At 34.7% G+C, this 13777-nt stretch overlaps 2 protein-coding genes across 8 annotated transcripts; one reads left to right on the top strand and one right to left on the bottom strand.

Moving 5' to 3' along the window:
• Window positions 1–216: 216 nt before the first annotated feature.
• Window positions 217–2558, bottom strand: LOC105175172 (RNA methyltransferase family protein). Of its 6 annotated transcripts, none has more exons than XM_020698322.2 (4): window positions 1813–2558; window positions 1226–1474; window positions 634–857; window positions 303–547 (listed from the first exon to the last, which is right to left on the bottom strand). In XM_020698322.2, the coding sequence occupies exons 1-3, from the start codon at window positions 2527–2529 to the stop codon at window positions 660–662; spliced, it is 1164 nt and encodes a 387-aa protein (XP_020553981.1). In that variant the 5' UTR covers window positions 2530–2558; the 3' UTR covers window positions 303–547; window positions 634–659. The 6 variants fall into 6 exon arrangements, with proteins under 6 accessions (XP_020553983.1, XP_011095821.1, XP_020553981.1 ...); XM_020698325.2 differs by having other exon boundaries at window positions 634–743; window positions 1813–2557; XM_020698326.2 differs by having other exon boundaries at window positions 634–740; window positions 1813–2557.
• A 3927-nt stretch (window positions 2559–6485) lies between these two features.
• LOC105175050 (putative protein phosphatase 2C 66) lies at window positions 6486–10103 on the top strand. Of its 2 annotated transcripts, none has more exons than XM_011097365.3 (5): window positions 6486–6997; window positions 7248–7631; window positions 8431–8548; window positions 8793–9016; window positions 9203–10103. In XM_011097365.3, exons 1-5 carry the CDS (start codon window positions 6707–6709, stop codon window positions 9764–9766), a joined length of 1581 nt encoding a protein of 526 aa, XP_011095667.2. In that variant the 5' UTR covers window positions 6486–6706; the 3' UTR covers window positions 9767–10103. The 2 variants fall into 2 exon arrangements, with proteins under 2 accessions (XP_011095667.2, XP_020554088.1); XM_020698429.2 differs by having other exon boundaries at window positions 6860–6997; window positions 7216–7631.
• The last annotated feature ends 3674 nt before the right edge of the window (window positions 10104–13777 follow it).

Here is a 13777-nt window from a genome sequence, read left to right as displayed (position 1 = left end):
ATGAGATACAGTGATGAAATTTTTGCTTCAAAATTCACTCCATCGTGAAAGTGAATTCTCATCATTATGCTGTATAAACACAAAACTGAAGCGCTATAGATGTTTAGGCATATTACAATTTCTACACCAGTCTCTTGTATTAAATGCCAAAATAATTAGTAGCAATAGGTTACTGTTGAAAGTTTCAAAAGATGGTGAGTTTGTTTTCCCACAGGATTTCACCAGAGCTGCAGTGCTTCCATTTCATTCCTGTTTCTAACATGACATACATTATTATATTAAAAAACACTAAACTCCACAAATATCATGAAAGTCCCCACATTACGCTTTGGTTAAACATAATTCTATGTCCATTCAGACCAACCTGGCCGTACATAAGTGTCAATTCTTCTACTTAATACTGTTAATCTACGACTCATGCTCTATATCCAGTCACGAATCTTTGGATTCCAGCGAAATCAGGCGTAATATTTATGCTGTAGAAGCTTCCTTTCATCTTGGTATCCATGTAATCCATGAGACGTTTGCTCTGTGTTTCACCGTTAGTCTGCAGCAAGGTGAATAAAATAAGAAACATGAGTGCTATCCCATAGAAGAACTATTGATCCAAAACAAGAATTCAAATCAGCTCACATTAACATCCGAACGAGAATTTGCATTCAGAAGGGTGAATATGTTGCATAATAATCTGCACTCTTTTGAGGATCTACAGGTTTCGTTGATCCGATTACTATATCCACCTGCTGATTTAGTTCATGTTTTAGCCCCACTTTGTGGTTCACGTTTCTAAGATAACACTTTCTTGGATGTATACTAGCAAGAAAGAGGGGAAAACCCAATTTCTTATATGTAGAACTCTGTAAAACAATACGATTAAGTATTAACGGGTAAGGAAAGAGAGCCAATTTCTTGGATGTAGTACTTGCAAGCATTATAATTGAACATTAACGGCTTGAGAAAGACGCCACTCATATGATATTCGGGACAAGAATATACAGTAGTAGCACACAGGAACAACCATTTATCGCTTTAAAGCAAAACACCTGATGACTAATAATAAATCAGATTGTGGTAACCGTTAACTTCGTTTTGATTACTAATAAGCAAGTGGCCAATGCGGTCAGGAAAGCCTGTTTCTCCTTTCTCTTTTCTGAATCTCAGTGAAAAAGTCTCGAGTATGCTATATAGTGTATTTTGCTAAATCAAGAAGAACAATGATTGATACCTCAAACGCAAAGAATCCACCAGGTTTTAACATTGAAGCAGCTCCATTGCATAGATGGATAAGGTCATTCATGCCATTTGCTCCCCCATCCAGAGCGAGTCTTGGTTCATGTTTAGAAACTTCAGCTTGTAGCCCATCAATATCTTCACTGGGGATATATGGTGGATTGCTAACAAGTCCACTGAGTTCCCCTTTGACATCCTCCAGAGGATCAAACCAAGATCCCAACCTTACCGCTACTCTGTCCTGCTATACGTGTATGTTTGTCATTGAAACGCCTTTACACAGTACACTCAAAGAAGAAGAAAACAATTCAATAATTTCCCATGGAGTGAATTAGAACAACATTATTACACCAGATTTTCGTAGACCTTGGTATTCAAACTATATTGCAGTTGCATAACGCTGGTGATTATCAATCATCGAAGCATTAACAATTCAAAGATGCAGCAATGCACTAAGCTTAAAACACTTCCCCCCAAACAACTAGCAACTGAAGACCCCTTTTGGCCATCATACTGACAATTAAATCAACACAAACTATCTACACATACATACAAGAAATAAACACAAAGCAGAGTGCTAACCTGCAAATTATACCTCTCCACATTATATGATGCAACGGCAACAGCAACAGGGCTCAAGTCAGTAGCAATAACTCTTCCAGAACCCACCCCCAAAATCCTAGCAACAGCAATAGCAAGAGCCCCACTCCCAGTCCCCAAATCAGCCCAAATACCATTTCTCAACTTCTCATTCCCCCTCACAGCATCATCAACCAAATCCACAATAATCTCAGTCTCGGGCCTGGGTATCAAAACCCCTTCTTCAACACTCAATATCAAGTCCCTCCAGTGCTCACATCCCACCAAATATTGAAACGGCCTTCTCTCCTCAATCCTCTGCTTCCACAACTTGTAGAGATCGTACAAACACGCCCTTATCGACACAGGAATGGCATCATCGTAATTGCTACTGGAGTTCTGCGGCGAAAGCACAGAGGGCCGTTCGAGTGCGTCTTCGACCAGCCAGTTGAGCTCCCTGAGGAGGAGGGGGGAGTCTGGGCCGTCGTCCAAGTCCAAGAAGCTGGAGCCCACCGAGGCAGCCTGGTTTTTGGCCCAAACATGCCATTTTTTCAGCTCCGAAAGGGTGGCTCGGAATGCCGGCGGCCTCTGGTAGAGTGGAGTCCTGGGTTTCGGCGGAGAGGCGGAGCATACTATGCTCCGGCCCGGATTTGGGCGGGTCGAGAAGACGGGTTGCAGTACGGTTGAAAGAACCGCACGTGTTAAGCTACTGGACTTCATCGTCCCTCTTAACTCTCACACGAGCCACGGCTTTTGACCCCTCTGTGGTCTTTTTATTTGGGCTGGGCCTTGACCATTTGGGCTAGCCCATCTATTGGGCCTTCTTAACATAACTTTGGGCCTTTTTCTTATAGTATATACTGTTTTCAAGGAAATATACAGTAGTAGTTTAAATTGCTGCAATCTTCCTTGGTATTGAAAAGAGAGGAAATACTAAAATTCAATCATTAATTATGTTAATGATGTTGATTACCTTATAATATACCTCACCATCATTTTCATAGTAATTAATTAGTTTAATTAAATAAAAGATGATAATATTTTTTTACGAGTAATTCCCATATATTTTTCCATCATAACATTTTAATAAATTAATTATATCATAAACAAGATATCCACCTACTTAATCATATTTATCCAAATTAGTGTGGAATTAATTAATTGTAATTATTCACAACATTATTTTGGAAATCCTATTATAAGTTTTTAGGACCTGTCAGAACATAATGGCCTCGTATATAATTAATAAAAGTGTAATTATAATTATTGGTGTGGCGTGAATTAATGTGATAGCAACAATTAAACATGATTTAATGTGAATAAAATTTAAATTTCGTATAGTTTGGGGAGTTATCCATGCTTGGGATAGGAATAGGAATAGGAATAGGAATAGGGCCCCAAAATTGATATTTACGTTCAAGAATTGGGGGAGGTGTAAAGAGCATAGCCACACACTCTCTTTCTTTCCCTTTGTCTTCTTTTAATCACATCACATCGCATCTCTGCCCTGACCATCACTTATAAAATTTTGATGTCTGTGATTGGATAGGGTCAATTACACTTTTGTCAAAATTGATTTAAATTGTTTAATTTTGAAAGCATCATTTTGATTTCTAATTTTTATATATTGTTTTGATTTTTTAAAATAGGACTTAAGATGCTAAGAAGGAACAGTTTTGAAATTTAGAAGAATAAATGTAAAATTGAATTAGGTTAGAAATAATTGAATTGTAAAAGTAGGAGTAAAGTTGGTTGGGCGCAGCCACTATATTTACATGGATGGAGGTAAGTAGTTGTATATATTTGGTGGAGCTCTTCTGCTTGTCATTTGCTCTCTACTCTTTTTCTCTTTATTCATTAATTTTCTTTCTAATGCAACCATTCTTTTATTATTATTAGTATTTATAGTATGCGCCCATATAATAATATAAATTTAAATTTAAATTATATTTTAAAATTAAAAGAGAGAGAGAGAGAAACAAAAGAGTAATTGTAATTAGCTTTTGTAAAATTGTCTAATCGTGAATATAATAGTTATATTTAAAATTTAGTCCAAGGTGTTACTGACCATCGTTAGATGACTTTTATTTTTGTATATTATTATAGATTATTAGAGTTCATGATATTATATATATATAGTTGCTTATTAATTATAAATTTAGAGTTAATGAGGAGATGAGGGGTTTCTAATAGTAATTAAATAGTAACTTTTCTTGATTAATCTTGATCAACACAGATCAGACTAGAGCAAAAATTCGAATTGCATAGAGTTTCATTGGATAGGGATTAAAACTCGGATTAAAAATTTAATTTACTTATCATGAAAACTAATTAGCCATGATAAATGTTTTGACCACTTTGCAAAAATCATGTTCAATGATCATTACATGATCGTGATCAATGATTATTATCATAATTATTATTTTTAATTATGACAATTAAATATAATTAAATATTATATTTCTTCTAGTGTCACTTGTGATCTAGTTAGAGACTTTAGAGATATCATATGAAGAAATATGTTTTTTTTGCCATACTTAATTATTATAATAGTGACAAGTACTAATTAATCATGATTCAACAATAGAGACTAATTGTTATTTACGCATTCAAAGCCAAAATATTAGCTATAATTAAAATTTGAGTCAATTGCATAACGCCTCATGTGTTTTGGTGAAATAGCACGAAATTCCCCTGTGTTAATTTTATAAGCGAAAAAACTCCTGCGTTATTTAGAACACAATAAGAAAGTCTATCTCCGTTAGTTTGTTTGACACTCGCATATTGTGCAAGTGGGCTTCAATTTTGGCTTATTTTAGGGTAACCCGAAGTTTGCAAATCTCCTTTTTGCCCTCCTTTTATGCTGTTGAAATATATTAATTTAAAATATTATTTAATCTACCATGCCATCCACATTTAATGTGAAGCTAATGGGCTCTTTAAATATTTATATAAATGTGGTATTTCTTTGTTTGCATGTTATTACAAGTTTTTGTTCTAAGTAATGCTCCTAATCATTTATTATTATTTTTAATGCTTCACAATGGTCTCAGATGAATGAGATTTTGCTCTTAAATTAGATGTTGACGTCCCATTTACTCATTTCTTACAATATCATCTATTAATTCATTCCCAATGTAGAAAAAATAAAATCAGATTGAAATTGCATTACTACCAAATATTCGTCTATTATTTTATTTTTCTTTTTACCCCAATTAATACATAGCTGAGTAGTTTGTTGATAATGAACGAAACGAGCTAACATAGAATGTGGTTGAGGAAATAAGAAGATTTAGGCGCCAACGTCGTCAATGCAATTATGGTACAGATAGTCATTTTTAATTTTTGTATGTAATTATCGTAATATTTGTAACAGTTGACTATATCTTCTTTATTAATAATTTTTAGAGTTATTATTAATTATAGTAAATAAATTATTAAAATTAATAATTATAAGAAGTAATAATAAATATAATTATTATTTATTATAATTAGTAAATTATTAATTGTTAAATTATTTATTAAATATTATAGAACAAATTTAAAGTTGTTATTAATTACAATTCGTAAATTTAAAATTTATATAAGTATAAAAAATAAATATAATTTATACAAAAAAATTTAAAAAAAAATGGGGAGTCGCGGACTTACTGAAATTTGAAAATTTGTGTCTGCGACATGCATTATTAATATTATATGAATTATTTAAAATATATTTTTATAATTTTCTGTTTTTAAATAAAAAATAAATAAGCCTAAAAAAATAGGAGGTATTTGATTTATTTTTTGATAAATTATACCGACAGTCGCTAAAATTAGGCTAAATTACATAAAACACCCATCTTTTTATAAAACTATAGCTATACCCTTGAGTGGTGTTAATGTAATATTTTTTAGGGGGTGTTTTTTGTCTTGAAATATGGGGTGTAATTGTAAATGCAATTATAACCCTATGGGGTGTAGCTATAATTTTATAAAAAATAAAAAAATATTTATATATTTTAATCTTATCACAAAAAATGACAATATAATATACTTTTTTTTATAAGAATTTTTTGAATATTTCCCATATCAGGTACGGTCGCATCGCATAGTCGATCGTTGGGCTGTAAAAAATATATTTAACATCAAAACCCACTGAATAATTAAATAAAAACACTTCATTAATCCAAGTGGCTTATAATTATAAAATAATTAGTATAATAAGATTCAAATAAATGAACTTTATTTGGCAACGAAAACAAAAAGTGGGTGTTAAAAATCCAAGGGTCAGTAGAGAAGTAGTGTGAACTGTGAAAGGTAGTTAAAAGAGTGGCATCTTTCCCATAGTAGAGGGTTTGAAACTTGAAGTTAATTGAAGAGGGTGAAGAAAGCAACGGTTCAACCAAACGGCCGTTAACCTAAACATCTATTCCGAAAACAACACAAAAGTCACAAACACATTATATTATTTTTATTACAGTAAATTAATAATAAAACTTTCGAGTTTCCAAAGGGTCGCACGTGTTGCCACGTTGACGTCCGTCCACCTTTCATTACATCAACTACAGCTCACACACTTCAATTCAATTCAAGTTTCAAACTTGAGACAACAGCATCCTAAGCCCCATTTTAATTATTTTTTTTTATTTTCCAAATATAATTAGCCGCAGTGAAAGCAAGCAAGCTTGGTAAAAAAAGTCATTAAATCCATACCTACTCGCACCTCACTCACCTGAATCTTGCCTTTTTCTCTCTCTAGCCCCCACCCCACCTCTCTTTCTCTCCTCCCGTTCTCTCACCATTATATGTTTTTTAAGTTTGATCAATTGGGTGTTTTCTTGTTCTTGTTAGTTTTGAGCTGGGCAAGAATTTGAGGGGAAGAAGGACCTTAATCTCTGGGTGGGTTTTGACGTAAATGGGTATTTGTTATTCATCGGCTGATGGGAAGAGAAAGACGGAGTGGGAGGCCGGAAATGATAAGGTAGGTGCCAAGTTGAAGAAGGGTACATCTGGTGATTTTGCCACCTTTATTAGTAAGTTAAGTGGCGGCGGCGGAGCAGCCGCGACTGCCGCCGTTGTGGCGGAGGAGCAGGCCCTGCGTCAAATCCCAGGTCGGCTGTTTGCGAATGGGGCGAGTCGCATCGCTTGCTTGTACACTCAGCAGGGCAAGAAAGGAACTAATCAAGATGCCATGATCGTTTGGGAGGTCAGTTTTCTTGAATTGTCATAATTCTGTTTAAAAGTCATAATTTGTTTGTAATTTTGTTTAATGTAGTAGAAGGGTTGATTGAAGATGCGTTTGATTCGATAATTGAAATTGTAATAGTTTTGTGAAAGGAAATGTAGTGTTATTAGGTTATGATTGGCTAAACTTGTGAAGAATTGAAAGAATGATGGATGTTGTTCTTGTGTATTTTGGGTCAGTTTATGACTTGCTTGGATTGTTTATACGGTAGAATTTCTCTGCGGGAAGTGATGCAAGTGCAACTTTTTGCGGAGTGTTTGATGGCCATGGTCCTTACGGTCACATGGTTGCGAGGAAAGTGCGCGATGCTCTTCCAATTTTACTACGTTCTCAGTTGGAAACTAAGCTTGAAAATGACCAAAATCATGCGAACAAGAATGGAAATTTTGAAGGGATGAGGCGTTTTGACGACTTCATGGATGAGGATGGCTGTGAATCAATGGAAGCCGAGGACACCGATAAAGTCCCTGAGATGTATGTTCCACTCAAGAAGTCGATATTAAAGGCTTTCAAGTTAATGGATAAGGAACTGAAGTTGCATCCTACGATTGATTGCTTCTGTAGTGGTACAACTGCTGTGGCTTTGATAAAGCAGGTACTTCCTTGTCCATATGAATTTATGTTTTCCCTTTCTTGCATTTGATTGCACTGATTTTAGTATAGGATAACCTCCCTGCTCATGCCCTTAATTTCCTTGTTTTTCCCTTTGCCTCCGACTATCTGCTAATCCTTTTCATTGGGCGGCATTTTGTGGTCTGCATTGCACTGTTGTGCTGCTAAGAAATTGTTGCTAGTGAATAGCTTATTGCTATAAAGATTAGTTTATGGTTGGTCGAAGAATGAAGGTAAGGCATTTCACAATTGGTTTGCTGATGTATGTTTGAAATGCATACAGTCCACAGAGTAATAAAGCGGAAACTTTTAATGTCAGCCTCCCCTTGCTACCTCAGCTAGCAATGTTTTTATAAATTACCTGCATTGGACTAGATCACTGGCTGAGCTAGAGAGGGTCGGTTGAGAAGTCTAATGTGACTTTAAATGCATTTTAGGAAAACATGCATCCAAGAAACAGGGTAATTAGATTAAAGCATGTTTTCCTGAAACAAAAGCTCTGAGATCATTATCAGTTGGATCAGGCAGCATGTTATAGCCTCTCTTTTTCTTCAAATATCCAAATTAAGAAAAACTTACACTATGTTATGCCATTCAATAAGCAATTCTTCCTGTCCAAAGGACACATCTATAAGCTTAAGCAGCATTAACTTAGACATATTGGTCACTTAGGCATACCCCTGGAATCTGGCTTTAATTACTAGAATCCAGATGATCTTTATGTCAGATGAGGATTATCGTGTTCTAGATGGTATTGACAACTTGTGAAAATGATCATTCAGGGTCAGGATCTTATAATTGGAAATGTTGGTGACTCAAGAGCAGTATTGGCAACCAGAGATAAGGACAATGCTTTAGTTGCTGTACAGTTAACCGTGGACCTGAAACCTAATCTTCCAAGTATCTCTCTCTCTCTCTCTCTCTCTCTCACCCACCCACACACACACACACACAAACCTGCCCACACTTGGTGCACATGCTACAAGCCATCCATGTATTGCTCATGCATTCCCTGCAACTACAGATGTAGTAGAAGTACCCCCTGGAAATTATGGGTTACCTTCTTTATTTGTGGCCGACAGATAATTGGTGAAATATTTACTTTTTCATTGTTGTAGCTAAATATTTTGCCTCTTGTGTTCAGGGGAAGCTGCTAGGATTCAGAAATGTAAAGGGAGGGTTTTTGCCCTGCAAGATGAACCAGAAGTTGCACGTGTATGGTTGCCTAATAGCGACTCCCCCGGATTGGCCATGGCCAGAGCCTTTGGGGATTTCTGTTTGAAGGATTTTGGTTTAATTTCCATCCCAGATGTTTATCATCACCATATTACTGAGAGAGATCAGTTTGTCATTCTTGCCACTGATGGGGTATTACTCTCATATCTCCTCCTCTCAATTTGGTAGCAGAAAATGAAATTTTACCCTTTTTAAAAAGAAAACATTTTAAAATTATTCCCAATATAAACCAGTCTGTTGCCCGCTTGCCGCGAGTCAATTTTTATCAGCATGATCTATGTGGCCCTTGATGGTTGTCATTTGTCAACTTTAATGCAGGTGTGGGACGTTCTCTCCAATAAGGAAGCAGTGGACATTGTGGCCTCAGCTCCTGGCCGTGGTACAGCCGCCAGAGCCCTTGTTGACTGCGCTACTAGAGCATGGAGGCTTAAGTACCCAACATCAAAGAATGATGACTGTGCTGTTGTATGCTTATTCCTTGAACACGTTTCTGTCGCTGATGTGCCTCAAGCACATAATGACCCGGCAACTGTTCCTGAAGAGGCAAACAAGGTCCCGAAAGAAGAAGTGGAGAAGGTTTCTGCAGCAGTTGACTTTGAGGACAAAAATGTCAATGCTGCAGCTTCTCATGCTTCTTTCATTGTGCCTCAAGGGACAATGAAAGAGTCTAGCGAGATAGTGCCAGTTGTTGAGGAAGTGGACGAGAAGCCAATTGATAAGACTCTTGGTCAGTCTAAGAGGAGCTTAGCTGAGTGTCTTTCGACTGCAGAGGACGACGAATGGTCAGCCCTTGAAGGCATCACCCGAGTCAATAGTCTGCTTAGTCTCCCCAGGTTCTTGCCTTTCGATAAACGATCAATGAGCTGGAGAAAATGGTTGTGAAATATGTAAAGGCCATGCTGATACTGATTAGCGGGCACACGTTTTGCCTTAAGATCATGCTATTTCCATTTGTCGAGGATGCTGTATGAGAATCTGATAGCAGTAATTAAGAGCACCGAGCTTGTTCCCCGATTCCAAGATTCAGGTCAAGAAGCATTGTGTCGAGTTCATTGTGCAGCTGAAATTTTTCCCCAAGTTATTGAAAGTGTCTATTCGATTCACCGCATGCGTAGTGGCTGTAGGCTATCAGCTTAGTTGTTTGGTAGGAGAAGTTTTGTATGTACTGCTATGTTTACAACTATAAATATACTTATATAAAGATTATGCTTTTCTGTAATCTTGAAAGGAGTATGGTATTTAGTTTCTTGGACCTGTAAATTTGTTTCAGACATGAGCATTTGAGGGCCAATTGTTTCCATGTTAGAAGCCGCCGGGCACTAAACAGCCCCCCAATCATATGGACCATGTTCACCAACCTAGCCCGGCAGTGTCCAAGAAATTGGGCCAGACATGAGACATTGTGAAGTATGAACTGTTTCGGAAAAGGTTTAGTACTTGTGATGGGAGTAATAGATTTTTGTGACAAAATGTTGCGGTGGGCAATTAAATTAATTTGGTACAGACATGAAGGCAATGATTGTTGATACTTAGACAGATACAATACGTATGTATCCACCCCATTTATTCCTTCCATCCAGCACGACAACCTTTGAGACATTATTCCTTTTGCCTATTTCGGTTACAGCTCAATGTTTCTGTTCCTGCTTCTTGTTAATTACACAGCTTATATATATATATATGTCTGTGTCATTTTTAGATCAAAATTATAATCTTCTGAAAGTGTAGACGATGCTATTGTTCAAAACCACGTGTCATAATTTTTCACAAATCATCCAAGAGGTACATCAATTAATGAATATTAGATTACGATGATGAACAATCAGTAAAACGGTTCTCTTCTATCATAATTAAAAAGAGAGAGAAAGAGAGAATATATATATATATATATTATAAAACACATTACATTTCAAGGTGTATTGTTGTCCAAATAATAAAATTACAATAATAATCCAACTAAAATACAAATATAAACCACAAAAGATCATATCTCAGAATCAAATTATTATGAATCCAAAATAATTAAAGTAAAAGAAACAAATTAAAATAAATAGAATGGTGGGAGAAGGGCATGCATAAAATGAAAGGTAGTAGACAAATGTGAAAAAGAGAGTAGTGGACTTTGAAGCGCAGGACGTCAAATCACAAACTACACGTGAAGCCAAGCAATCCGATCAGCTTTTCAATTCTTGCACTCCTAACCTAATTGTTGTACAATAAAGTAAAAAGGGGGCTTCCCATTCCATGCATTTTCCACTCACTCAACATCATAATAAATGCCCCCCCCCCCCCCCCATTTTATTTTATTTGTTTTGGGGGCGGGGGGGGGGGGGGGGGGGGTGTTATGAAATTCCTTGTTTTGTTGTTTTCTTGGTGGTTTTACTTGCCACTATCAAATCCGTTTTACAGTTTCTATAGTACTAACAATTAATTGCTTGCATTTGGAATATTCCTTAATTTGGATGTACAACAAATTTATTCAAAGTGACTCATACTCATTCCATCTAATTTCATGCACAACTTTACTATTTTTTTTATTTTTAATTAATTGAGAAATAACTAATATCATGATGTTCTTAATTTAAATGAGATAATATTATATATAAATAATCTATTTATCCTGAAAAATAAGACAACATTTTCATAGGTCCAAAATTGAATAGATTTTAGTATGAAGCTTAGATGATATATGGGTGAGGGTAGCAAATTAAGAGTGGTAAAGGGCGGGCCGGGGAATCCAACACTTTGGGGACGTTCAAAACAAGAAGTGGGCAGGTAGGATCCAAATTAAATCCCTTTTCTCTTTTGTGAACAACATATATATATATATATATATATATATATATACCACCAACCCCCTATCTTATTATCTATACCTATCTCTATCCCTATCAAACTTCCAAATTACCACAAATACCGAATAATTAAGAGGGTGTTTCGTTAAATTTATTTAAAATATCTTATAAGATCTATATTTTGAAACTTATAAGATATTAAAATAAGAAAATAAATTCATAAAGTATTTGAATAAAATAAGATTATGGAGTTTATAGAATGTTAGTGATGATAAATTTGTAATGAAATTTGAAAGAATTTGTAATATTCTAAAAATAAGTTAGTAATTAACTCCCTAATTTTTTTTTAAAGAGTTTATAAACCCTTTTTTGAAAAAAAAAATTGTCAAGCATTTTATATGCTGTCAAATATTTTCCAATTTAAAGTGCTTATTATTAGCTCATTGAACCATCCTCCAATTAAGTTGGGAATATGATTATGATGAGTGATTTTGATCAAATTTGGAGAATAATAATAATTATAGCTGGAATGGAGCATTCTGACAGTGGTGAGAGATTCTTATATATAATACATATGATGTCATCAAGCAGGAGAGTTAATATTACAAATCCCTCTTTTGTTGTTGCTAGTTTATGTTAAATATGAAACAATTAGAAGGATTTGTGTATGGAAAGGGAGGGAGGGGGGAAGGGCACGTGGGTGAGGGTGAGTCAATGTTGCAACAATATGTATATATATCCCCTACAGCTCCAATTGGAGTCATGAAATGAAAAGGCAGGAAGAAGAATCCAATAATTTTGACAAACAAGGAAAAAAAATATGAGGGTTTGTCAGTGTTAAGACAATGTCCTCCTGTGCACCATACTTACTACCTACCTACCTACTCATCTCTCTCTCTCTCTATCTATGTACGTACGATGCAGCAGCATGCATGTTGCTTTCAACACATTTATGGCTTTGCGTGTTCTTGTCATAGTTCTTCATGTGGGGCTGGGGCTGGGCCATGGCCATCTCATCTTGTCCTAAATCTTCACTCCACCCCTCTCCCATATCAGATATTATGGGAAACTTATAGCCAATTGTGTTTATTAGTTCACCCGTCTAAGCTAAAGTCTTACAGATACGTTTAAGTTCCATTAAATATTTGAGTATTTGTTTTTATTATAATTATATTTTTAATTTATTTTATTGATTTAAACCACTCAATTTATTAAAATATTAATATAATTCTGTAATTATTATTTTTACATAATTGATTATCATGACTGAATGTTTCGGTATGTAGTTGTAGATGAGATTTTTCAGAGCGGAGGATCGATTTAAATGCCAAGTACGAAGTACTTACTGGGAAGTACTATAATTATATTTTGGTAACCACTCTAGATTCTCTTTTCTCTTTATATGTACCAATCATAGTGATAATTGTACGTTTTTATGTATATATAATAAATAATATTTTTTATTTTAAATAAATTATAAATAAATATATATATATATAAACACTAATATATCATATTTATAAAAAAAGAATAAAAATAAATTAAATGTATTATTCACATAAAAAATTTAATAACATAAATAGTGATTAGTGAATGAAAAAAAATATTTTTTTTATATTAATCTGGATATAAATAATAATGTAAGTATTATAAGTAAAGGGAATATATTTGGTAACAATAGCTCTATTCTATCAGGATCACTGGCTTATTTCATTGTTCTTTGATGCACAATTTTCATCAATTAGCTACAGAAAATATTGGCACCTGCTCACTGTTAAGATATTAAATATTAAATAATTCTTTTCTCAAATAAATTAAAATTTTGTGTAAAATGATTATTTAACGTGATATTAGAGTCGAATCAGACAAAAGGTCCTAGATTTGAATTTCATTACAACTCATTTTAATTTATAAAAAAAAATGTTCCACGTGCAATGTTTGCATGTGAGGAGGTGTGCTAAAATATTAAACAATTGCCCTTTCTAATAGCTTGGATTTTTGAAGAGGCCTGTTATCATATTAAATATTAAATGATTCTCATTTCTAACAACTCAAATTTCGTATAATACTCATTACTTAATTCTCAATCAATATCAGT

This window comes from Sesamum indicum, linkage group LG12 (genome assembly GCF_026168435.1).
Source record: "Sesamum indicum cultivar Baizhima isolate 11 linkage group LG12, ASM2616843v1, whole genome shotgun sequence".
In the NCBI taxonomy this organism is placed as follows: domain Eukaryota; kingdom Viridiplantae; phylum Streptophyta; class Magnoliopsida; order Lamiales; family Pedaliaceae; genus Sesamum; species Sesamum indicum.
This window is presented reverse-complemented; position numbering and strand designations above follow the sequence as displayed.